At 40.7% G+C, this 24,426-nt stretch overlaps 2 protein-coding genes across 3 annotated transcripts; both read left to right on the top strand.

Annotated features, from left to right (window-relative positions):
- Window positions 1-353: 353 nt before the first annotated feature.
- Window positions 354-6,227, top strand: cops2 (COP9 signalosome subunit 2). Of its 2 annotated transcripts, XM_041058326.1 has the most exons (13): window positions 354-491; window positions 978-1,091; window positions 1,194-1,271; window positions 1,370-1,495; window positions 1,608-1,697; window positions 1,792-1,869; window positions 2,002-2,176; window positions 2,302-2,480; window positions 2,695-2,747; window positions 3,727-3,824; window positions 3,924-4,006; window positions 4,891-4,949; window positions 5,655-6,227. In XM_041058326.1, exons 1-13 carry the CDS (start codon window positions 438-440, stop codon window positions 5,797-5,799), a joined length of 1,332 nt encoding a protein of 443 aa, XP_040914260.1. In that variant the 5' UTR covers window positions 354-437; the 3' UTR covers window positions 5,800-6,227. The 2 variants fall into 2 exon arrangements, with proteins under 2 accessions (XP_040914260.1, XP_040914170.1); XM_041058236.1 differs by having other exon boundaries at window positions 1,792-2,176.
- Window positions 6,228-6,413: 186 nt separating this feature from the next.
- Window positions 6,414-24,356, top strand: secisbp2l (SECIS binding protein 2-like). Its single transcript, XM_041058013.1, has 18 exons — window positions 6,414-6,646; window positions 10,418-10,626; window positions 11,806-12,133; window positions 12,266-12,407; window positions 13,619-13,842; window positions 14,711-14,735; window positions 14,881-14,996; window positions 15,471-15,581; window positions 15,693-15,803; window positions 16,681-16,848; window positions 17,051-17,192; window positions 17,670-17,845; window positions 17,957-18,089; window positions 18,202-18,364; window positions 19,472-19,692; window positions 20,248-20,402; window positions 20,592-20,811; window positions 21,539-24,356. Exons 1-18 carry the CDS (start codon window positions 6,626-6,628, stop codon window positions 22,153-22,155), a joined length of 3,282 nt encoding a protein of 1,093 aa, XP_040913947.1. The 5' UTR covers window positions 6,414-6,625; the 3' UTR covers window positions 22,156-24,356.
- The last annotated feature ends 70 nt before the right edge of the window (window positions 24,357-24,426 follow it).

The following is a 24,426-nucleotide window of genomic DNA, read 5'->3' as shown; positions in this document are numbered from 1 at the left end:
TATCTTATAAACTGATGTTTTATGTATTATATAATCTGAATCTAGAAAGTAACTAGTTACTAACTGCAGGTGTCAGGAATGAAATTTTTTTAAAAAAGTATTAAGTAGCATTGAATAGAAATACTCACGGGCAAATTCCTTAAAATGGTCTTAAATATAGTAATTTAACAAATCTACTTATTCACTTGTCATCACTTAGTTATATATTATCATATCCCCGTACATTATTAGTACACTCTTTTAAAATGCATCTTACAGCTGTGCCGTGCTTCAACGTCCAGAGGACTGCAGCTGAGATGATTCAATAGCGCCATCTATGGACGGAAACAAGTTCCTGCCTCTAACCGCCCTGACACACCACCTCACCGCCGCTGCACAACACAGCACAGGCCGGACTACCGTCTGTCTCTGAATAAAGGACAAGAGACACAATCAAGATGTCTGACATGGAAGACGATTTCATGTGCGATGATGAGGAAGACTACGACCTGGTATTTACAACTGAAATGACTTAGGTTGCTTTTAAATGTCAGCGTTTTTTGGCCACCGAGTGCTAACAGTGCAGTGCCGACAGTGCGGGCTGGCTAATGTTAGCTGTTTAGCTAGTTAGCTTGTTGGCTAATCTCAAACTGAGAGCGGGTGACTTGCTAGCTGGCTAACGATAGTTGACTTTAGCTACTAGGCAGCTGGCTAATATAAATATACATTATTCGTGCCGAACACCTAAGTTATGGTTCATGCCTTCAGCTGTCAGTGGGTATAAAGTGCAGGCATGAAAAGCAAGCCAACCGGCTAGTTACCAAGCCATGGCGTTGGCTAACTGAACGTTAGCTCAAGGCTCATACCTGCAGAATAATATTAAGACTCAATTTGCAATACTTAGCCTTGTGTTAGCTAGCGAAGAGTTTCTTACGTATTTTGTCTAAAAACGTGTAACTGCTATGCTTGGACTTTGACATGCATATGCTTAAACTTAGGAATATTCAGAGGACAGTAATTCAGAGCCAAATGTGGACCTGGAGAACCAGTACTACAACTCAAAAGCCTTGAAGGAGGATGATCCCAAAGCAGCACTCAGCAGTTTCCAGAAGGTGGAGTAGTGCTACTTTAAGATAACCCGTTCTCTGTGTATATACGCTGTTTAAAAGCACGATATTTATTGTTAACTACTGTTGAATTTGTTGTGTGTTCAGGTGTTGGAATTAGAGGGAGAGAAAGGAGAATGGGGATTCAAAGCATTGAAACAGATGATCAAAATCAACTTCAAGCTGGTACGCTATGTAACACATGCCATAATTTGTTTACGCCTGTCCCACTCTATGTGAATTCTTGTGTGAGGAGTAATTTTCTCTGTGTCTAAACCGTGTAGACCAACTTCCCAGAGATGATGAACAGGTACAAGCAGCTCCTTACATATATCAGAAGTGCTGTTACCAGGAACTACTCAGAGAAGTCCATCAACTCCATTCTGGACTATATCTCTACCTCCAAACAGGTGTGAACAGAGGAAAATCCATCTGGCACTTATATGTGTTGTGTCCTTGGGACTTGGAGTACCAGGTGTTTTAAATGTGTGTAATGCTGAAATGTGTTTCCTGTGTTACCAGATGGACTTGCTGCAGGAGTTCTACGAAACCACGTTGGAGGCTTTGAAAGATGCAAAAAATGACAGACTGTGGTTTAAAACTAACACAAAGGTACACAAAGGATCTTCAAGGTGGTCTTGTGTCAATAATTTCCGAGTGAAACAGGAGCTCAAAAAGTCTTTTTTTTTTTGTTCCTCCCCTGCAGTTGGGGAAGCTGTATTTGGAGAGGGAAGAGTATGGGAAACTGCAAAAGATTCTTAGGCAACTTCACCAGTCATGTCAGGTAATTTGGTCAATTTTCAATCCTTTTTGGGTGGAATATGCAGTAAGTTTATTTGGTTTGATACAAAAATTGGGAGTTTTGAAAACAATAATGATTGAATACGTTGCTGTTCTGTTTTCATATCAACTACAGACAGATGATGGAGAGGATGACCTGAAGAAAGGAACACAGCTGTTGGAGATCTATGCTCTGGAGATCCAGATGTACACAGCACAAAAAAACAACAAGAAATTGAAAGCCCTGTATGAGCAGTCACTTCATATTAAATCTGCCATTCCTCACCCACTCATAATGGGCGTTATCAGAGGTAAGAAGGTTCAAATATCTCCTTTATTCACAGAACATTTGTTTAGCTTTGCGTTATGTGATTGTCCAAATACATACTGGTATAGCAGTTTGGTGAAAGACCTGTGCTTGCTTGCTCCTGACTAGAGTGTGGTGGGAAGATGCATCTGAGAGAGGGTGAGTTTGAGAAAGCTCACACAGACTTCTTTGAGGCCTTTAAGAACTATGATGAGTCTGGAAGCCCAAGAAGGACAACATGCCTGAAGTACCTGGTCCTAGCCAACATGCTGATGAAGTCAGGAATAAACCCTTTTGACTCTCAAGAGGTATGAAAATAATAGAGACTGTTTTAAATGTGTGTTTTTGATAACTGTGCATACACTGTATATAAGAATATGAAATAGAACAAGACGGCTAGGTGCCACACAAGTTTGTGCAGTTTGCCATTGAATTTTTGATCTAATCTAAATGGTTTGCTGAAAGTATTTTTGGGGGTTTGGGATTAATCTGAGAACATAACTTCATATTTTTTTTCCAAAGGCCAAACCATACAAAAATGACCCAGAGATCCTAGCAATGACAAACTTAGTAAGGTAAGTCTGCACGCTTGTATTAATGGAAGTATGTTTGTCTATATCATAAGTTTTCCCATTCTATAGCACCATGTTGTAAGGTTGTGTCTGGCAGAGTCACACTGGACTCCATCACTAAACATCATTATGTCATTGTAAGGAGAGAACAACTTATAAAAGAGAAGAAAGGAGAGGTGTGATTGGCTGTGTCACCAGTCCCCAGAACGTCAGCTACTTTATACAATAATCAATTATCCAGAATTCCACTTTTTGTTCAGGTGCACCCTCGGTGCACTGGGTATAGTACTTTTGATTGTGCTTTCTGCCCTGCATCTTTGTATCAGAACCAGATTGGAGAGGAACATATTATAGTTCATGGCCAAAATAGTTATAATAATGAAAACTATCCCCATTATGTTTTGAATGGATAGTTATCTTTTGGACCATGATCCTTTACTGAAGGACCTTTTTTGTTTTTTTTTTTTGTTTTTTTTTTTCAGTATTTCTGCTGTTCTTCTTATTCCGTCCAAACTGTCCTAACAGCTTGGTGTTTGCAGATGTTCACAACTTTGAATGCATAACTTTTATCATTTCCTCTTAGTATAAAATGATACATTAACAACATTAATGGACTTAATGTGATTTATACATGTTGCCAGAAGAGTGCTCTGTCAACATTAGTGTACATTTCACAGTATTTGTATAGATTATGGAACATGTCTATTGTCTTCCCAAACCTGAAGTGGTCTTCTGCTTCCTTGTTTGCTCCTTGTTTACACACAGATACAGGCACTGTCTCATGTTCAATGCATATATTTAAAATTTTCATTGCATAAACAAGAAACTAAGAAAGCACACCCAAAGCTGCAATAAGAATAGTGTTTACTTAAAAATCTGATGTTTTGGCATGTGTTTGACAGCTATCAGGATGAGAGTTTTTCTCCGGGTCACTGAGACACAATGTATATAGTATAATAACACTGGCTGTTTTTCCTTCCAGCGCCTACCAGAACAATGACATTACTGAATTTGAGAAAATCTTGAAAACAAATCACAGTAACATAATGGACGACCCCTTCATTAGAGAGCACATAGAGGGTGAGTGGTGAACGTGACTTCAGTCCACATGCATATTAAATGTGTTGGAAAAACTTTGTCTTTTTAAATATTATCTCATTACTTCATGTTTTGTTGCAGAGCTCCTGCGGAACATTAGAACTCAAGTACTTATCAAACTCATCAAACCTTACACGAGAATACACATCCCTTTCATTTCTAAGGTATGTCTGTGCGATCAAAAATGTCTTGTACGTTGATTTTAACTGTTATCCTTCCTCTTTGATCACACTCTTGTGGAATATTAATAGATGGTTATTTGCACTGGAGGCCATGTGTCTTTGTGTGGTGTGTTGCTTTAAATTTAAATTGATTATTTACATTTTAACCAGCCTTTATTGAAAGCCAATCAAACATATCAATGAAGACAAAGGTATAATTGGAAAAAAGCACAAGTCAGAGGATTTGGTCTGGTTTTGCAGGGCTTGCAACTATTAGCAAATACTGTAAATTATTGTTTTATTTTTCCCATAATTACCATACAACTAAATGAAATACAGTTGCAGCATTATCATAAATCATGCATGATGAAATCCACGCATGAAATATTTATATTTCAAGAAGGTGGACTGGTGCTACTTTAAGAACAGTATGTTCTCCTCTCTCTGTGTATCTGTTCTTTAAATGCACAATATTTACTGATATGACTCTTTTTTCATTGTTAATTTTTTTCTTGTAATTATTTGCAGTTTTCTTTAAAAAAAAAATCAAGCTTTAATTATGTGTTTTCTTTATCACATTGTATCTTAAAATAAGTAAATAAATAAAAAATACAGTGTTAATATGAGGACGTAATAGTATTTTTCCTCACTGCTTGGCTTTATCTTAGCACATGCAACATTCATCACTAATGCTTATACATGTTATCTGTTAATAATTGCATGGTTGGCTTTCTCTGCAAGTCCTCTGAAACACATCTAACACAGTATTGACAGTAGGAAAGTGCAGCAAATTGAATCCTCTGCATCCTTTATTGTTAAATCAGACTTGTTGACCTACATTTTTACAGATGTTAAAATGAATCTTTTCTGTTTGGCATATGTTTCAGGAGTTGAACATTGATGTGTGTGATGTGGAGAGTTTGCTGGTGCAGTGCATCTTGGATAAGTAAGTTTCTCCCTCATGTGGCTGCTGAGAAGTCTAAGAAAAATACAACTCTCTTCCTGTAAATAGTTGTAGTTCCGCATAGTTTGCATCATTAAGTGAGTCAGGTGGTATGAATTGACAGTTTCAGTGACATCTTTCACTTAATTGATTGTTATACTGTAATAGTGATCTACTATTTACTGCCCCATAGCCCAGCTGTACTGGTTCACTGACGTAAATGGCTCTGTAGAAAGTGATAATACCAGATTACTGAAACTACAGTTGTACTCAAAAACTGTTGAGTGAAATGTTACATTTTGCCATCACGCTCTGAAGTTTTCAAGGGATTGTGATTTTTTTTTTAAATGACACTCCTTTGAAAGCAGACAAAAATATAATAATCCAAAAATGCAGCTCTCATGTTGAAACCCTGGAATCTTCAAGACTGCTTTTGGGTTTTTCATTTTCTAAGCATTCTCAAGGAAGTATGCCACCTGTTTTATTGTAATTGTCAGTTGCCTTTATTGCATTATCTGAAGGTACAATTTGCCACCGGATCAGATATACTGTTCGACTACAGGAAGCCTCTAGGAAAGTACCATTTCAAGTCTTAACAATAAGAGGGTGACTAAATTATGTGGACAGATTTGGCTGTCTTATATTTTTCTAATACAGCATGTATGGCTTCTCTGCTCACTCTGTTTTTTTTGTTTTTTTTTCACTCAGCACAATCCACGGCCGAATTGACCAAGTTAACCAGCTACTAGAACTGGACTACCAGAAGAGAGGAGGGGCTCGCTACACAGCTTTAGACAAATGGACAAATCAGCTGAACTCTCTGAACCAAGCCATTGTTAGCAAGCTCACATGATGGCATGTAAAATCAAGAGACAAGAAAAATGGCATGTTTGAATACATCCATAAAGTATGCTACTGTGCTTCTTCAAGTATATCCTCTGAGACAAGATACACAGCACAGGTTTTGAGAATGCCACCAATTTGAAGAAGACTCACACGAAGGTGTTCAAAGTGTGTTGTTTTGTCCTGGTGAGAGGAAATCACTGACAGTTATTTTTGTTTTTCATGTTCCTGATTGGCAGATGCTTCCATGTGCAACACACAAATGCTTAGGTTGTGTAAAAAAAAAAGAAGAAAAAAGTCCAAATGTGTATGAAAACCTGTACACAGTATTTTAATGTATACTGTTGCCTGTTGGTAATAAACCAATTTCTCTCAGCACTTAAAGGATTTCGATGCCTTTGACTAGCTAAACGTCGAATAAAATGTTTTTAACCGTCATGAGCCATAACGAAATCTTTATTTACCTTGAGATGAATTAGTCTGTGGTGATTTTTCTCTGCGCTCGTGACGTGCTGTACTTTCCAGCCAATAAAAGCTTTTTGGGGCCTCGGCGGCTTCCGTTCCAGGTGACTCCCATTTCCACACTGACAGCAGCCTGCTCCCTCCTCAGTAGAGAACCTCAGTTGCAGGCCGGTTTGTGCGCAGCTCCGCCAGCTGACGCAGCAGCATCTAGCAACAGTTAGCGGTGGGGTCCAGTTAGTAGGAACTGGGTGTGAGTCACTACAAGCCTTCGGTGATCATTATTATTTCTGCTTACAATGAAGAAATTAAAAAGGCCCACGTCCTGACGTCCACAGTGTGGTCAATGAACGTCTGTCGCGGCGAGGGTGACTGACATGGACGCTAGTGACATTAAGGTACAGTTTATTTTTTAAATTGTCTGGTTTTTGTTGGGGTCTTGCTAAAGCTTTAGCGGGTGGAAAAAAGGAACATAACGTTAGTTTAAGCTGCCGAGGCCCAATTGTGGATTCTCGATTACCTTATTCAAAAAGCCGCTATTCGGTATTGTTATTACAGATAGCAACGTTGCTTAAATTATACTTAAATTAGCCATTTGGGTCATTATCCGTACGACAGGGTTTGGGGTTTAGTCAACAGGCAACAGCAAGACTGTTATCCCATTTGGCTAGTAAGCTAGCCTTAAACCAGCTAACGGTAACCGTGGTTCATTATAAAAGATCGCGGAAAACGCATTTCTTTTCTTCTGGCGAAATGCATGTTTTTTTGGTCACTTTATAAAATAACTTAGATGTGTTTCTATGACAGTATTCCTATGCGTTAAGCCCAGAATGAAAGTCTGTGTTGAAATGTTAGCTTGACTAGCTAGCCAGCTAGCTAAAGCTAAACATCTCAGCTGTCATTTGACGGCGCTGATCTTTTTTTTCCCCAGGGCGACAGATACAAGCTGGCAGGAGTTTTTTTTTTAATCGTAATGTTTGGTAGGAATTTGGAGAGGTAGAAGCCGCGACAAGGGCTTCAGTCAAGTAGGAATGTATTCATCAGAGCGGTGTTTATGTCAGGAGAGGCGGAGAGGTTTCGTGGACCGGGCTTCGTGGATTGTCTGGTTCTTCTGCATGTATGGCATTCCTGTGACGCTGTTTGCAATGCAGAAAGTTTAGTTTGGTTGTGCTCGGGTTTGGTGTCCAAGGCATCTTGCCAGTGCCCCAGATTAACCTTTTAGCTAGCACACTAGACGATGGTGTCAAATGTGTCTTAATTTTCTGATTGACTACCTCTGAAAATTTGTAATCTGCACATATAACAGAAACACCTCTCTGTATTATGCGATACAATTCCACAGCACCGCAAAGTACATCCTCCAAAATTGCTATAAAGTTGAAGCAACAGCTCTCTTAAAGAATATAAACAAAAACTGAAATTTATAACCTTCATGGAGGTAGTGCTTGTTGCAGGACAAGCATTAGTTTTAGCTAACTAGTTTAATCTATTGAAAAACTTACAATTGGGTGTAGTGATATTCATCATTTCTATCTTAATTAATTTGAAACCTATTAAAAGCTTAAGTGCTTATGGTTTACTACCTACACAGTCCACCCTGCTTTCAATACAAAAACAAATACTGTCTGGTAGCATTGGAAAGCGGCTAGTGAGAATAAATGCTTACACAAACAGAGGCTTGTGAGATCAGTAGCCCCCAGAGTTCTGTCATCCCCAAGTGGTGCACATCTGGGTCTGACCTCATTGCCTTTTTCACAATCACAGCTATTCTCACTTACACAGAGATTCACAAAGACTCATGTTGAATCAAGAGATTGATCCTCCAACCAACTCTGTATTCCTTCACAAACCTTTTTTTTTAAGTAGTCAAATGTCTCCACGAGTGTTCAGATCTCACATTTCACCATTAGTGCACACAGGGCCTCTGTGCTGTGACTTACTGTGTAATTAGCTTATCTTGTAGTACTGTCCCTACTTTATCCTCTCAAACTTAATCCTGTAACAACACCCTATCAGCTATACTGTGCTATCATACAGGTTCAGACCAACTACTGTAGTCTTAAACCCTTGCAACCAAATCAGTCTAGGCACGGAGGCTGCTATTTCACTTGGGTAGTTTGTAAAAATATTTCTTTAGTTTGGTCTTCTGTGCCGAACTGGCAGAACAGGCTCCATTCACCATGATTCTTTTTAGATAGGATGGGTTCTATAGATTACCTAAGGAAAAATGAGGGAACCACCCACAGACAGTAGCAGTGGGAGACAATAGCTGTCTGTGTGACATCCACTGGCTGCACTGATTCTCTATTCATGCATCCCGACCACTGTTACAGAGAAGTGAGGGGGCGTCTTTGTGCTCTGAACCCTGTCACCTCTCCTCATCCTTTGCAGAATCAGAATAGCAGATTATTTTAATGGGACCTCTTGGACAGAGCTGCCACCTTGGGTTAGACCAGTGCCAACACGATGTCAAATGATGAGCAGTCAGAGCTGTGAAAGATGCTTCCAGATACACAGCAATAGACAGGCGGACAGTAAAGGACAAGACAAGAGGAGTAATTATGTTATTTTTTTTAGAATACAGAACTTTACATGAAACAATGGTATGCTGTCTGATTTTATTTTTCTGTTTAATTCATTAAGGAAATACATGGGCCTGTCGGTAAGGTGATATTGTCACTAAACATAACCTACCAATTTGAGGCTATGTCTCTGGTTTTGTACAAAACAATAGCCTGAAGTGTCCAAATGAGTTTGGAAAAAGTTCTGTATTTCAGTCCAAAGCCTGCCCTCCAGTGCCCCAATCTTTGGCCTCTCTAGTTTTTGGCTTTTCTTCGGCCTATTGTATCATTTCCTATACCACAGGAGCCTGACTGTTGGCTTGGTATGTTTGGGCTATAAATCTGGAGACCTATAAAACCAGACTGACTAGACAAAGACCTCGAGTTAGTGCACAGTGACTTGGAGATGCCATTATGGTGCCTTTGCTTGTTGTAAATATGTCACAGCCTGTTGACTGAATTTCTTTATCGACTGCTGTATGTATCTTTTGATTGTATGTATATCTTGTGGTAATTTGGTAATCTTGTGGTCTCAAGAAAGAAACTTTGTGAGATGCTTAATAAGGATTTCAGAAAGAGATACACTTCCTGCTGCAGTGAGTTGCTGCAGTTTCCTTGTTGTTTCTCACTTTTTATGAGAGTTGAGAACTTGTTAGAAGCTACTGTTTAATGAAGTCCTTAATTTGGTAAAATAACCTACGGTATATGCCTCATAACAAGGCTGAATCTGGTGTTCATCCCTTGGTGCCCTCAAAGCTCATTGTGTGCCAAAGGCTTGGAGGGAAGTGAACAACATCGCTTTAAATGTGCATCTACCATTATCTTAAATAATCAATTTTCATTTTATTTAGCTACACCTTAGCAGATGATAGCATTGATAAAATTAAATATATCTCAAAACAATCTATGAACTCATTCTGGCTTAGAGGTACAGACTCACCTCACCATATTCACAAGAGGCTGGATGGATGACTGCAACCCTTCTTTGACATGTTGTGTACTTTGCCTAGATCCTCTGGCAGCTGTGTGTTATGTCATCTATGAACTCAGAAAGGTTTTATGTCCTTGTGTTAAGGCCTGATACCGTTTTACTGATGGCTGTAGACACTTAGGACTGTAAACTAACTGCAACAGTATGAAGAAATGCATTGCTAAGCAGTGATTACTACCAAACAAATGAGAGGTTGGTCAGTCTGCTGCTCTCTCTCTCTGTCTCTGTCAGACATTCAGTACCAAATCCAACCTATGGAAAGAATGTCAAATTGTGGAAGAATGTAGGTGGGTCTTCATGACTACGTTGATATCAGGTGTTATTTCCACCATGCAACTCTCCCATCTGATAGGCGTGGGATGGCAATAAGAGTAATAAAATAATGTGATCTGTTTTTCCATGTAGATACAGATATGGAGAAGTCAAACAGCAGGCATTATAAAACACAAGCAGAGAATGGGGTGACTGACTTGAGCAACTTTATTTAAACAATTTGAGAAATAGGTCTGTGCTCTTTGGCATAGACCTATTTCTCACTCAGATGTACCATGTAGTCATTAATTGGCTGTCATTGCTCACAGCGTGACAGTAATGGCTGTTAATTTGTCTCTGTGCAGGATGTGAAGCTTTCAGCCGAAGTGGAACCGTTCATCCCACAGAAAAAAGGTCTTGAAGGATCCCTGGTCAGCATGAGTCTTTCTGGAGAGGCGGGTGGTGGAGGAGGAGGGAGCGGAGGTATAGGAGGAGGTGGAGGGGTGGAAACCACACCCATACCCAGCTACCTCATCACCTGCTACCCTTTTGTCCAGGAGAACCAACCCAACAGGTACTGTTACTCTGTCACAGCAGGGGTGGATTTGGGAATTGGTGAAACTCTAAAGGCAGTCGCTTTAACCCCATTTAACAGTGGTTCTGGTTCGTAGTGAATATGGATTTTGCCGATGCTGTCACGTTTGGCAGAAATATGCCCATACCCCGTGGCATTGTGAGAAGTCTGGTGCCCCCATTTTGAACTGCCCAAGAACAGTCTTCTCTCTTCTGGACCTTTCTATTTTCAGAATATCTCTGTTTACTATAATAAGAAGAAGAGAACACAGTGTCCCTGCTGTTGTGCTTCACAAAAGAGATCACGATCAGATCCTTTAAACAGTGTACGGAGAAAGTCCCATTACTTTGCTCTGTTTCTTGAGTGCATATTTATGAATAGAAACCTCCCCAGAGTTACAGAGTGGAACTGGAACCACAGTCTGTTTCCAATAGCTCTTTCTTTGTCCAGAGTGATCTGCTGTATCCTGCACACATCCGTTCCTTTGTTTCCTTCCCCACTATTTGAATGCAAGGAAATACCCACTATAGTAAGCTGGCTGTGAAAATGTCATCTGGATCCTTATCAACATTTCTCCATACCATGTGACTCTCCCAAACAAACCAATCATCATACACATCACTGCAGCATCACAGATGTTAATCCGGGCACCACCTCTCTCGTTTTCTTAACTAAATATTTCTTTTCTTTTTTTTTATTTTGAGTATCTGTCAATACAGAGTTTGATTTTTACATATATTTTTAATCTCTTCCTGTCCCACATAAGACTGAGGCACAGTGCCGATTTAGCCTAAAGTTGACCTACGTTAAAATGACATCTGACAGCTAAATAGCTGTAACACAGCCCACCTTTTATGGCTTCGTGTAACATTTTGTAGCATGTCGTGTTGTACACTGTCCACTGGGAGAGGATTGTCATGTGGTTAATGTTATGGCAGGACATTTTGGATGGGATTTGGACAGCCTCTCAATTCCCAGCTGCCACAAACTGTGAAAATGCCAGTTTCAAACAGTCACCATTTTCACGAGTAGACATGAAATATTTCATGGAAAAGGATGAAAAACAAGTGTCTAGAATTGCACAAAGCACTGACAGAGAAGAATTGTTTGGTTATTTTTCTATCTTGAATGAGTAGAATATTAGCAATTATTTGACGTTACCTCTCTACTGCTTCACAGGCAACATCCTATGTATAACGGAGGGGAGCTGCGCTGGCAGCAGCCTAACCCCACGCCTGGTGGTCCATACCTGGCATACCCCATCTTGTCTTCCCCCCAGCCTCCTGTCTCAAATGATTATGCTTACTACCAGATTATGCCAGCCCCATGCCCACCTGTGATGGGCTTCTACCAGCCCTTCCCCGGCACCTATACGGGTCCTGTGCAAGCTGGAGTGGTCAATCCTGTCTCAGCCGATGTCGGGGAAAGACCACTACCTCTGGGGCCAGCATATGGGATGGCTAGTCAGAGGGGGAGAGGCATGATCCGGCCTAATGTTCTCCCAAAGGTACAGAAGGTCAACGGCCTTATTGTGATACTGTCACATTAATGACATGTTATTTTTATCACAGAGAAGTGTCCCTCCTCATCCTCAGTCAGCTTAACGAGAATGCCCGGCCAATTTTTCTTTCTCCTGCAGCAGCAACAGCTAGGTGTGTGCCAGCCTCCAAGGGGTCGCCGGCCTCCAACAAGGAATGTAGCTGTGCAGAAGGAGGTGTGCACCTTGGGGCCTGATGGTAGAACCAAGACAGTCATGTTGGTGGATGCAGCACAGCAGACTGGTAAGAATACTCTGGCAAAAATTAAAGATACTTTTAAGTCTCATTGTGCAGGGTTTTTACAGAGGTTTTTTTTTTAATTAAAAAAAAAAAATCAAACAAAAACTCTGCCAGCTAAAGATGAGAGGCCAGTTTGTTGTCGCAGTTGAAAAACTCTGAATTTGAATTTCAAGTTTGGCCAATGTCAGTCATTAATCTTATGGCTGAAAGGAAGCTGAGGCGAAAAACATTCCAGACTTTGTTAAAGTTAGCTGCTTTGCCTGTGAACAAGAATCTTTCCTGTCAGTGAGGAACCGGGACACAATGCCGATAAGAGCAGTGTCTAGTCTTACAGGTTGATGCTGATGATGCTTGTGCTGTACCTCTGAGAGAACTGGAATGCAGAATTTCCAGTTGGAAAGGTTAACATGTGTGCAGCTCCGGATGTCACTCATGACGTCTGTTTCTGAGAGCCAGAGCCTGTGTATTAAGTTGTGGTTTTATATTCGCATGCAAAACGTCATACAGTTAACTCCAGGTCCAAGTTTGTGTTCAGTGTGTGTCTATTGATTCATCTACAGTATTTATGTTCCTGTTCTTTTGGGTGGACCACAACAGTGGGGCCAGCCTGTTACCGTCTTTCTAAATTTATCAACTTTTTCTTTTAGCCAAAAAAAAAAAAGCACCTAGCGACAAATCTAGTCACTTTTTGGATAAACCAAGAAGAGAGTCAGAAAGAAGGGACTTTCTGTCTATAGGCACACTTCTCTATGCATCTCATTCAAATGACTGCAATCTTAATGGGCAGTCACTATTTCATACTTGTTCCGTTGTCTGACAACAGAAACAGAAAAACATGTGGGAATTTGGTTGTACATGAGCACAAAGAGAAGTAGAGAAGCAAGCAGATGAAGGGGTGAAACCAGCTGACAGAATGCAAATACACCACAATGACGTCATTAATATGCTAGGAAGTGCATTGCGTCAACAAGCAACATTTAGTGACTTTTGCAACTTGTCATTGACAGTAGCTGTTTACAGCAGTTCCACAATACTTTTGAACTACATCCTCAGTTTCATTGATATTGACCATACACAGTGCAGATGTATACTAGGTTTTGACCTAGTCGTGTTTATTAGCACTTGAACATTAGTGGTAGTAGCCGTTTTATTTCACTTTACGATAATGTGTACCAAGTTTAGTTCATGTCTAGTTTCTCCTGTGTTGTCTTCAGATTTCCCGGGTGAGGCATCAGGACGTTGTGCTGCTGAACGGGCTAGTCCTCTGCTGTGGAAGAACCGAACAAAGAGAAGACGGGCATCCCATCCAGCTGAAACTTACAATGAGCAGGGCGCCAGTGAGGCAGATATAGACAGTGACAGCGGCTACTGTAGCCCCAAACACAACCAGGCAGCTGGGGTAACACAGCGAACAGCAGAGAATACAGCAGCACCCACGGTACGTAAGCTGCTTAATATCAGCTGTAGATCCAACACAACATAATTGATAATGCTTCAGAACAGCACTTCCTTTATTCTGGTACAGCCCCGTGGTGTTATTGGTAAAGATATTTGAGATTCACAACAAAAATGTGGAGCACAATATAAAAACAGTTATGCACATAGCGAGTCAGGAAATACAAAGTTGAACATTCTTGAATTTACAGTGAAATGGATAGAGCATCTGTAGCTTCAGTAAAGTGATGTATTTCAGATTGAAACAGAAAATGTGGGCAGGGTTTACTTACAAGAGGCATTTTAAATCAAATCTTTTAAATCTGATTGTAACAAGTTTGTGTGGCTTAGTGGCTAAAGCTAAAGATCTGATTTGACTGAATATATTTATTTAACTGTTCCTGAGCAAAAGATGAGTCATCAAAAAAAATTTTGTTTTACAGGAAGAGAAAAGGAAGAGGAAGAGAAATTTTTTGAGACATATTTATCATGTAACAAGAAATAACTGAACAAAGAAAATAGGGAAACAGGATTAGGACTTGAAAGATGTAATATCACTGTCTGTTTTTTTTTCTAAATACTAATCTATCAATTATCTATTAGCCCTAAAGGGCTAATAGATAATTTATGTCATGACATTTTTTGAAGTAACAATGGTAGACGTCAGATATACCAGGAAGTAGGACATACCACAACATACAAGATTCCACTCTGCTGCAACAGCAGTGACTAGCAGTTCACAGAGGAAATACCCATTTAATTCTTAAATTACCTTTGCTCTCACAGCATTAGTAGCATGTTTAACATACACTATATATTTTAACTTGTCCTTTTTTCTCTACCCTCTCCATTTTCTTTTGTGTGTTTTATAGGGGGTAGAGGCTGGTGTAATGACAGGTAAGTTTGAGGCACCATTTTTTTGAATGAGATGTTAGGAATCCTGCCTTACCTCTCATCTTCACACCGTGGTTTTGTAGATATTAATCTCTCTTGCATCCTATATATTTTACAAATAAATGAAGGTTTTTCTTATACTTTATAGCAGGTACGTGGGTAAATGTAGCCTCTCAGGCTACCCCGAAGTCCTGGGGGGACAGAAACGGCCAGTTTCACAGGGCAGACCAGAGGAAGAACCCTGAACAGAGAAACTTCTCACAGGTACAGTAGATCCCACTAGAGCAGACACTGAGCAGAAGACTTCTGTTTGTCAGGCGACTCTGGTATTAAGAAATAAGAGTAGGTAAAAGGCAATTCATTTTGGTGTAAAGGTATACTGTGGTTGATTTTTGGTGGCTTACCCTGACCCTTGAGTAGAGGGCTTTCAAAGCTCGTTGCCAATTCCAAACACACCTCTTACATAATGCACATAAATAGTGTCCATCACATAACCAGTGGACAGTTTAAACAAAAACACCCATTCACAGGGGTATATACATTCATGAGCAAAAGTAATAGCCATAGCCACCTTTGCAGTCTTTGTGAATTAGCTTGCAAGCTTTGGTATGTTCACTCTTGCCTGCTTTCCTACCATGTTCCCCTCACCAGACATTAAGTGCACAAATACACAGAGGGTAATATACTTATTGAATAGCAGTGGTACCCTGTCTGACTCCTCTGCTCTCTGCCTTTCAGGATTTCCACAGTGGATATCCAGGGCGTTTGCCGCCCAACCAGTCAGAACAAAGACTACAGCCAGCAGTGGTCACTGGCAGTGAGCTTGCTCCAGAGCCCCTTTTCTTTGAGGTGAGAGAGGGTTTTCCTAATGACTTCTCAGTGCATCACTGTTATCATTATTATAGATTTATGTAAGGTAGATTTTTTTGTTGTGCTAAAATGTTTCTACATGTTCATCAGGATGAAGATGAGTTTCCAGATCTTCCTACTGGTGGGTCTGTCCAGCGCAGCACCAAATCAGAATCTGCTCCAGCTCAGACACACACTCAGCCTAAACTGCCTAAAAACCTGGTAAGGAAAAGTGCTTTCTGAATACGTCTGTCTTTGAAGGCTGGTATCATGTGCTGACTGTTTGCAGGGTGTGTATCTCTCCCTCGCAGACAATTTGATGTGTATTTAGAGAATATAACAATGATGCATATAAATGCTACAACATCATACACTGCAAATCAAAGCAGATTCAGTAGGATTCAGTTTAGCTGTGCTTGAAATTTGGTATTTTTATTCTTTAATAGTATGTGTTACTAAAATAATTGATTGTTTCATTGGTTTTTATTTCAAATACCAAATCAGAAATGATCTGTCACAGCAACAGAAGTAAACACAGGCAGTGATACACTTTTGGCCAATATATAAAACAGCACATAACTTCAGTAACAGTTTTGTCTTAAACCAGGGAGATTCTTGGAAGTAGCAGTAGCTGCTAGCACTAGTGTTGCTTGTCTTGTGTTGACTCACACTCTCATAAACGTTGATGTAAGTGTGTATGTTCCTTCTGGAATTAGTAGCAAGGTGTGTGATGCCCCTGGGTTATTTTGAATACTACAAATGCAATGTAAACATCAGGCAGCATTGTACAAGGTGGTACGACATTTCCTTCAGTGTGTAAATGTTGTGCATTCTTGAAGTTTCATGTGACTGGTTAACATCACGAGTCAGCAAGAGAGGCACAGGAAGGATGCACCTACTCACACACAAGCACATGAGAGAGAGGGGCACAGAGCACTTTGGAAAGATCTGTATTTGGCAACCATATTGTGTTTTGTTTTCCCAAATATTATGCCGAATTTGGTATTCGAGGTTGTGTATGTATGCAACCAAATGACTGACTTTTGTATCAGTTAATCTTCACACCCCTACTAAATTTGTGTCTCTCTATGCTTCACAGCTGGATAACCTACCAGAAAATTCCCCCATCAACATTGTGCAGACTCCCATTCCCATTACCACCTCTGTTCCTAAGAGGGCCAAGAGCCAGAGGAAGAAGGCTCTGGCTGCTGCCTTGGCCACGGCACAGGAGTACTCTGAAATCAGCATGGAACAGAAGAAATTACAGGTATAAACCTGTACTATCTCTGCTGGTTATGTAGGTTGGGTTTGCACTGAACGGTTTGAATGTTGTGACTTGCTGATGTATTTCATGGCCTTATTTCATCAGTTCTGTTCCTCACCAGTTGGCTACCTGGCCAATTCAGATCTTCAGTTGTATGGGACTGTTTCATGGGTGTAACCTTGGTCTGCCTTCTCTTTCCTGGCAGGAGGCATTCACCAAAGCAGCAGGGAAGAAGAGTAAAACATCTGTTGAGCTGGACCTTGGTGATATGCTGGCAGCTTTGGAGAAACATCAGCAGGCCATGAAGGCCAGACAACTCACCAATACCAAGCCACTGTCTTTTACAGGTATTCATAAACTCTACCAGATATTGACAAGTGGCACAGAAAATTAAGCAAACATTTTACAATACAACATCCCCACAGTAATTTACAGTCATGGGTTAAGCTGTCTGTTTAAGGACGGTCAGAATTTAATTCATACTTGCCAATGTTCTTCTTCGCAAATTTAGTTATTTTGCTCTTCTGGCTTCGAATTTGTCAGCAGGAGTTTTAGGACTTTCCCCATGCCCCATTTCTGTCAAATGCTGATGATATTCTGGCGTTTTTGTACGTTTGAAAATGCCCCTGCTTATATCTTAATTTCTGTTTAACATGATGGGACCCATTTCTGTACCTGACTTGGCAACTGTAACTGACAGTAGCCTGAATTACTGCAATGACCGTTAAATTGACTCAAAACCTCAAACAGACTCAATTCAAACCAAATATTTTGAATAAATGCATTAGTATTCGTTCTGCTAATTTTGTTGTCCCTCTCTTTAGTTGGAACAACCACTCCATTCCACAGCTCAAGCTCGACCAATGTGCCGTCCACGTTGAAGGGTCATCAGCAGCCATATTCAGCCCCACATAATGCCCTGGATTCCACTGCACCCCGTATGAAGAGGGGGAAGGAGAGAGAGATTCCTAAAGTCAAACGGCCTACAGCCCTTAAGAAGGTTGATGATTTTAAGTTGTTGATGCATATTGAGACTGAACCATAGAAATACACACAAATTCTTTTTAAGTCCCCATGTTTTTTACAGTCTCTGTTTGTTCTGTTTTTCTAGATTATCTTGAAGGAACGTGAAGGGAAGAAAGGGAAGGCGAGTGTGGACCAAGAGTCAACAGGCCAGGAGGAGCATGGGGATGAGTGTCTACATTTTACTGATGATCTTACACGAGAGCCTGCCTCCCAAGAAGGTGAGGGTAGTTCATTACTAAGAAGTGAAAACATTTCAGTTGTACCCATATTTTTTTTTTGTCAGAGAAACAGTTTCTAATTGTTATTTCTGGTCTGCTGTTTATACCACAGAAAATGGTCTGAGTGTGCCCAGTGATGCCTCCCTTTCCCCAGCCAGTCAGAACTCTCCATATAGCATCACCCCAGTGTCCCAGGGTTCTCCTGCCAGCTCTGGCATCGGGAGTCCCATGGCTTCAAACGCCATCACTAAGATTCACAGTCGACGTTTCAGAGAGTAAGTACACACTCTTTCCCCACATGGAGTGAGAAATGCAACATGGATCAGGACAGACCTTTAGTAGGAATCTCTGGCATTGGAATGTCTCAAAAATGCATGATGTGGTAACAAAAAAAGGCAAATATTTGTCCCACTCAAAACTCACAGAGCCTTGGCTGTGAGAAGCATGCTCTGAAAGTTAACGGGTGTTTTTAAGGGCGGAACTGTACAATAAAGAATTGTAGAGTACGGCAAGGATGCCTAGCACATTGTCCCTTCTCAGCAAAAATGTATGCCAGTGGTCACAAATGCAGCTTTGTCTTTCCGTGTCCTCTGCTGTAGGCCTTTTGTCCCAGCCCACCCTTCTCTAACAGATTTTGCATTTAAAGCCTCCAAAAAGCCTCTGTAGCCAAGCTCCGCCTCTCAGCTCTGACCAGCAGGACACTTGTTCCTCAGACCACATTACGTTGACCTTCTGACAGATATTTAATCAAACCACAAAGTTACTTGGAGCATGCATGCTATCTGATGGCTCTGCTTTTCTTAGAGAAGCTGCAGTGCTTATCCTGAGGAGAAAAGGCATCTGATAGCAGCAAAGTGTAATAGCATAAACATAACCAATGAGCAATTAGACAATGTTGTCATGAACAGCTGTATAAACTTAGGGTGAGAGTCATTTTAAGGATAACAAAAAAAAGACTAAAGCCATTTAGGGCTTTAATAAACTATTACTTCATCATAGACTGATTTTTTTTCAGTTACTTTTTTCTCTGTTAAATCTCAGAAAACAAACAAACAAACAATTCCCATCACAGTTTTCTAAATTTGACATCATCAGATCCTTAACTGTTACGTGGGACGAAGAAACGCAGCAAATCATCACAATTACAGGCTGTAACCAGATAATAGTCTTCATTTTGCTAAATATTTGTCATTATCAGAATTGTAACAATTCTCTTATTAATCAATTGGCCAATGAGTAATAAACAAATTAAGTTTTAAAGCCTTTAGCATTATTTGTTCTATTTAACACCAATGAAGATACACATTATTAGGTTGATAGCCACCCAAAACATGAACACTGTAACCTCCTTATTTTTTTTCCTGTCTTTTTTTCTTCTGCAGGTACTGTAACCAAGTGCTGAGTAAGGAGATCGACGAGAGTGTGACTCTGCTGTTACAGGAACTGGTTCGCTTCCAGGAGCGGGTCTACCAGAAGGATCCCACCAAGGCCAAATCCAAACGCCGCCTGGTCATGGGTCTCAGAGAGGTCACCAAGCACATGAAGTTGCATAAGATTAAGTGTGTCATCATCTCTCCCAACTGTGAGAAGATCCAGGCCAAAGGTGAGGAATGTTGCAATACCATCTCCAGCATCAGTACATCTTTCATCAGATTATCTGAGGTCTGACCAGCGGAGCTATCTATATACATGTTAAAGTGGCTATAATCAATATTTTTATTATACCATGTGCCAAACGGCAATGTGAAAGCAATGTGCCACTGTGAAAGGGGTTGCTTAGTGAGGAAGCTACAGCTACGGTCCAGCGGCATCTTTACTGTTTTGGTTCATTCTCACTGCTGTCATTGCAACCAGATTTAAATAACTGTACACTGTACAACAAACAGTTAGATAGTCACAGTTAGCTGATGAACATAGTGATAGTCCTATCAGGAGGTGGCAGAGATCTGAAAGAGAAAGAGAGTGAATGTTGGACATATTTTATCAGATATCACATATTAATAGTTGCCAAGTTGTGTAGCTCCGAAGCCTAACTTAGATGTTAGCAGATTTTTGCAGTCTTGTGTTCAAGTTGTTGCCTGGCATTTTCTGTTCTTTTTGTTCATTGGTTTTCCCAAACTTGATTAATTTGGGTCATTAATTGTTTACTGTGTTGCAGGTGGTTTGGATGAAGCTTTGTACAATGTAATTGCCATGGCAAGGGAGCAGGAGATTCCTTTTGTGTTTGCGTTGGGCAGAAAAGCTCTTGGACGCTGCGTCAACAAACTTGTGCCTGTCAGTGTGGTAGGCATTTTCAACTATTCTGGAGCTGAGGTAAGGCACACCCATCCATTAAAAGTCTTTGATTGTAATAAATTACTTTTAATACTTGATTATATATCAGTCCAATCTATCTTAACATCAGGTGAACAAATGTATAAATAAACAAAATACAGACAGTAGATCTGTAGTGTTTAGTTTTTGCCTTTCACTAACTGGCTTAAATCCTTCTACCTCCTTCAGGGTCTCTTCAACCGTTTAGTGTCTCTGACAGAGGAGGCTAGGAAGGCCTACAAGGACATGGTGTCAGCTCTGGAGCAGGAGCAGGCTGAGGAGGCTCTGAAAAACGACAAGAAAGTCCCACACCACATGGGACATTCCCGTAACCACTCTGCTGCTTCTGCTATCTCCTTTTGCTCCATCTTCTCTGAGCCCATCTCAGAGGTCAATGAAAAGGAGTACGGTAAGTGCCCTAATTTCTGTCTCTCTGCTTTTCATCTTTGTCATAGTTTTTTAGTGTTACCTGTAATCAGTGGTGAAAGAAATAGTCAGATTATTTGCTTAAGTGAAAGTGCCAGTTATTGTTAATACTGATTTTTAACTACTCTAGGTATTTCATTCCTGTGGTTCCCGGCTTGGGGATAGGGCCTACTTCAGAGGGTCACTAGATAAATCTGGGGATTGTTAGATGATTGATGTATAGGAAGAAAAAATATTACATGATTTGACTTCTTTGTGCTTTAAAAAATAATTTAAATGAAACCATCTGATGGGGAATCTCTCTTCGGTGGAACTGTGAACAACTCACAGATACCTGAAACGTCTGACAAGGGCCCCAACTAGACACTGTATAAGAGGTTTACAAACCACCAGGTTTTACAACCACCAAATCTTGGGGAGCTCTGGTTTAATCTTAATCTTTTTTTAAAATATAAAATCTTAATATGAAACATAACTAGCAGCCACAGCCGTCAGATAAATGTAGTGTAAAATGTACAATATTTCCCTCTGAACTGTTGTAGTGTGAAGTGTAAAGTAGCTTAAAATGGAAAACTCAAGTTAAGTGTAATTTCTTCAAAACTGCTTTGGAGTACAGAATTTGAGTAAATGTACTTAGTTGTTTTCCTCCACTGACTGTAATTTTGCTGAGATAAGAAAATGGAGCAGAACAACTGTATTAATTCCTTCAGAGACCAACTGGAGGAGTATGGTGGAGGCTTCAGATGCCTCAGAGCCTGTAGAGGCTGAGCCGAGTCGCCCTGCACCTTCCACAGTTACCCAGAGAGACAGTGAGGCACTGGCAGTCACCACCAACGGCGCCCAGCCTGGCTCCACTGCTCCACAGCCCAGAGCAGGGCCTTTGACACAGGGTCCCAGTGAGAGAGACGAAGTCCGAGCTGACGACCGGCTGGAGCTGGCCTCACAGCAGAGCACAGAGACCGGCTCATTGGATGGGAGCTGCAGGGGCCCTCTGAACTCCTCCATCACTTCCACCACTTCCACCCTTGTCCCCGGGATGTTGGAAGAGGCAGAGGAGGAGGACGAGGAGGAGGAGGACTACACTCCTGAACCTATTTCTGTGGAGGTGCCCACCCTCAGCAGCCGCATCGAATCCTGGGTGTCAAAGACCCTGGAAAACCTGCAGCTGGGGAAGAGCCAGGAAAGTACAGAAGAGGAGGAGGAGGAGGAAGACGATGAAGAAGAGAGAGGGCAGAGTGAGGACGAGGAGGACCTTGATTCAGTGGACATCACAGAGACGAGGCTAGAGGGCAAAGAGCAAGTGGATGCTAAGAAGGTCACCGGCTGAAGTCGCTTCTCCTCCTCCCTCTTTTCTTCCATACACTCATTGGCTCTGTCCTGTGTTGCTCTCACATCCCTCCTCACAGCAACCAGCAGCTTTTCTCCTTTGTCTCTAACCCCTGACACTAGACATAATCTCAGGTATCAAACCAACTGACCAACACTCACACACAGCCCATTAACGCATTACAGAGAAACTGACCAACTTGCAAATACACAAGGTTGCAGACCAAACAACAACTAACACTTTTTGAGGGATAGTAATTGACACCCAGAATTGAGAAAAACACCCCTCTGCCCTCACTTCTTCAGCCCATTACCTGCTACACTTGAATACAGAGGGAAGTTGTTGATTTTCCTCCTCTGAAACTGAACTCTTTTAGAGTCAGGGACTTTCCTGGGAGCAAGTGATGAGGGCTAAAAAATGTTGAACTGCTGTCTGTAGCTCACAGAGAAGGAAGGTTGGAACCTTTCAGCTCCTGTTTTACTTTATTCGGAGCCCTGCAAGGTTTACAGCTCTGTGAGTATTTGTGTGCTTGTGTGTGTGTTTACAGGCACATACTGTAGTTTGCATTTATTTTGCTGTGTTCATTAGCTTTATTTTTGTAAATAATGTGTGCCCCCCCTCTCCCTCACTGCTCCGTGAGGGAAGAAGAGACACGCATTTCTTATTACTGCTTGGTTGGTATTTAGCTTTCCTCACAGAATATTACAGTGCCAGGGGTTTCTGTCTTTCTACCAAAACCACTCCCACCCATGAGTCTTCAGAGAGTGTTTTTTAATGTTCATATGATGTGTCCCATTCTGTATTCAGATGATTCAAATGACTTAACTTCTAAGAAGCAAAACAAGCTTTGTGTATATAACCTCATCTAGGTGGTTCTACTACAGTATGTAATTATTTGTCATATTGATTTGCTAAGTGTGAAACTATTTGGGGTTGTTTTTCCTCTGACTGGAATTGTATTCAGTTCCCAGATGCTGTCTGTGCTTCATAAAAAAAAAAGCTCCTGTTCTCTCTGGTGGTGTTTGTTCTCTGGTTGGTGATGTGTGTGTGTGTGAAGGGAGGGGAGGGGGGGGGGGGGGGGGGGGTGCTCTCAAGCTGTCTCTTACCAAGGCTCGGCTGGTAATGGCCTAAGACATTTTTAGAAGTCTGTTAATGAGATTTATCACCAACACTGAGAATCTTTTTCAGTTCTTCTATCCAGAAAGAAATTTTGCAAGTGTTTTCTGTTAATATGCAGTGAGACACATACCTAGCAGCAAAGTAGTTAAGTTTCTCACTGGAGTAGTTTACAGGATTATGAAAGAACAGGGAAACTAGAAAGGTGTTGTACGTTGGAGTTGTTACCAGTATTGACTCTTTTTCCTTTTGATAAATGCCACTTTAATTAAGCAATTGATCAAGCAGGTGTTCACTGGTATTCATGAAGTTTAAAAGTGCCCATGCTGATAGAAAAAAAATTCTATAGACCAACCACCAGTCTAAAGTCAGTTCACCACAGCTGAGAAGCTCCCTCCTCAGGGCAGAGTCACCACTGTCAGTCAAACAAGTCATCACAAAGTCATGCACATACTAATGATAAACCCTTGTAAATACAAGTGTAAAAAAGAGATTTTGATTTTGCATTATATTAAAAAAAAAAATACAATCATCCTGTTCTTAAAGCCATTTGATGGTTTTAACATTTTAACAGTTGGAATCCAATTTGATAATGGTATTTGATAGTGAATCATAGTGAGATTTCAGCCTGTCTATGATGATGCGGTGTGTAAATGCAGTATGTCGGGCTGTATGCAATGTGAAGCCCTGAGATGGGAGACGGCGGTGTACTGAATATCATACTTACGAAAGTATTTCTGGTTTGATAAAAGGTACGCTGTGTGTAGGCTTTTTGTTGCTCTGACTTCCATCAAAGTGTTTGAAGTATGTTAATTGACAGCAAGTGTGTTTTTTGCACTATGTAAATATAGTACTGGTAAACGTCTTGTAACTAATGTGAACAAAAAAACAAACAAAAAAACGGTTCAATGAAGTACTTTTTTCAGCGTGTTCCTCGTCTTTATATGGATATTTAAGACTGTCTCCTTCAGACTGTACATCACTAGCAACATTGTTAGAGGCTGTTTCTCCTGTTAATCCTGTTATCACTCTTAACCTATATGAACGGATGATTAATATCATTAAAATGTTGTTTAAGTAAATCATTTGATGCCTGATCCTCTGTTCACTGTTGACTGTTTGATCAGTATATACCTGGAAGGGATTGCAGTTGAA

This window comes from Toxotes jaculatrix, chromosome 1 (genome assembly GCF_017976425.1).
Source record: "Toxotes jaculatrix isolate fToxJac2 chromosome 1, fToxJac2.pri, whole genome shotgun sequence".
Taxonomy (NCBI): domain Eukaryota; kingdom Metazoa; phylum Chordata; class Actinopteri; family Toxotidae; genus Toxotes; species Toxotes jaculatrix.
This window is presented reverse-complemented; position numbering and strand designations above follow the sequence as displayed.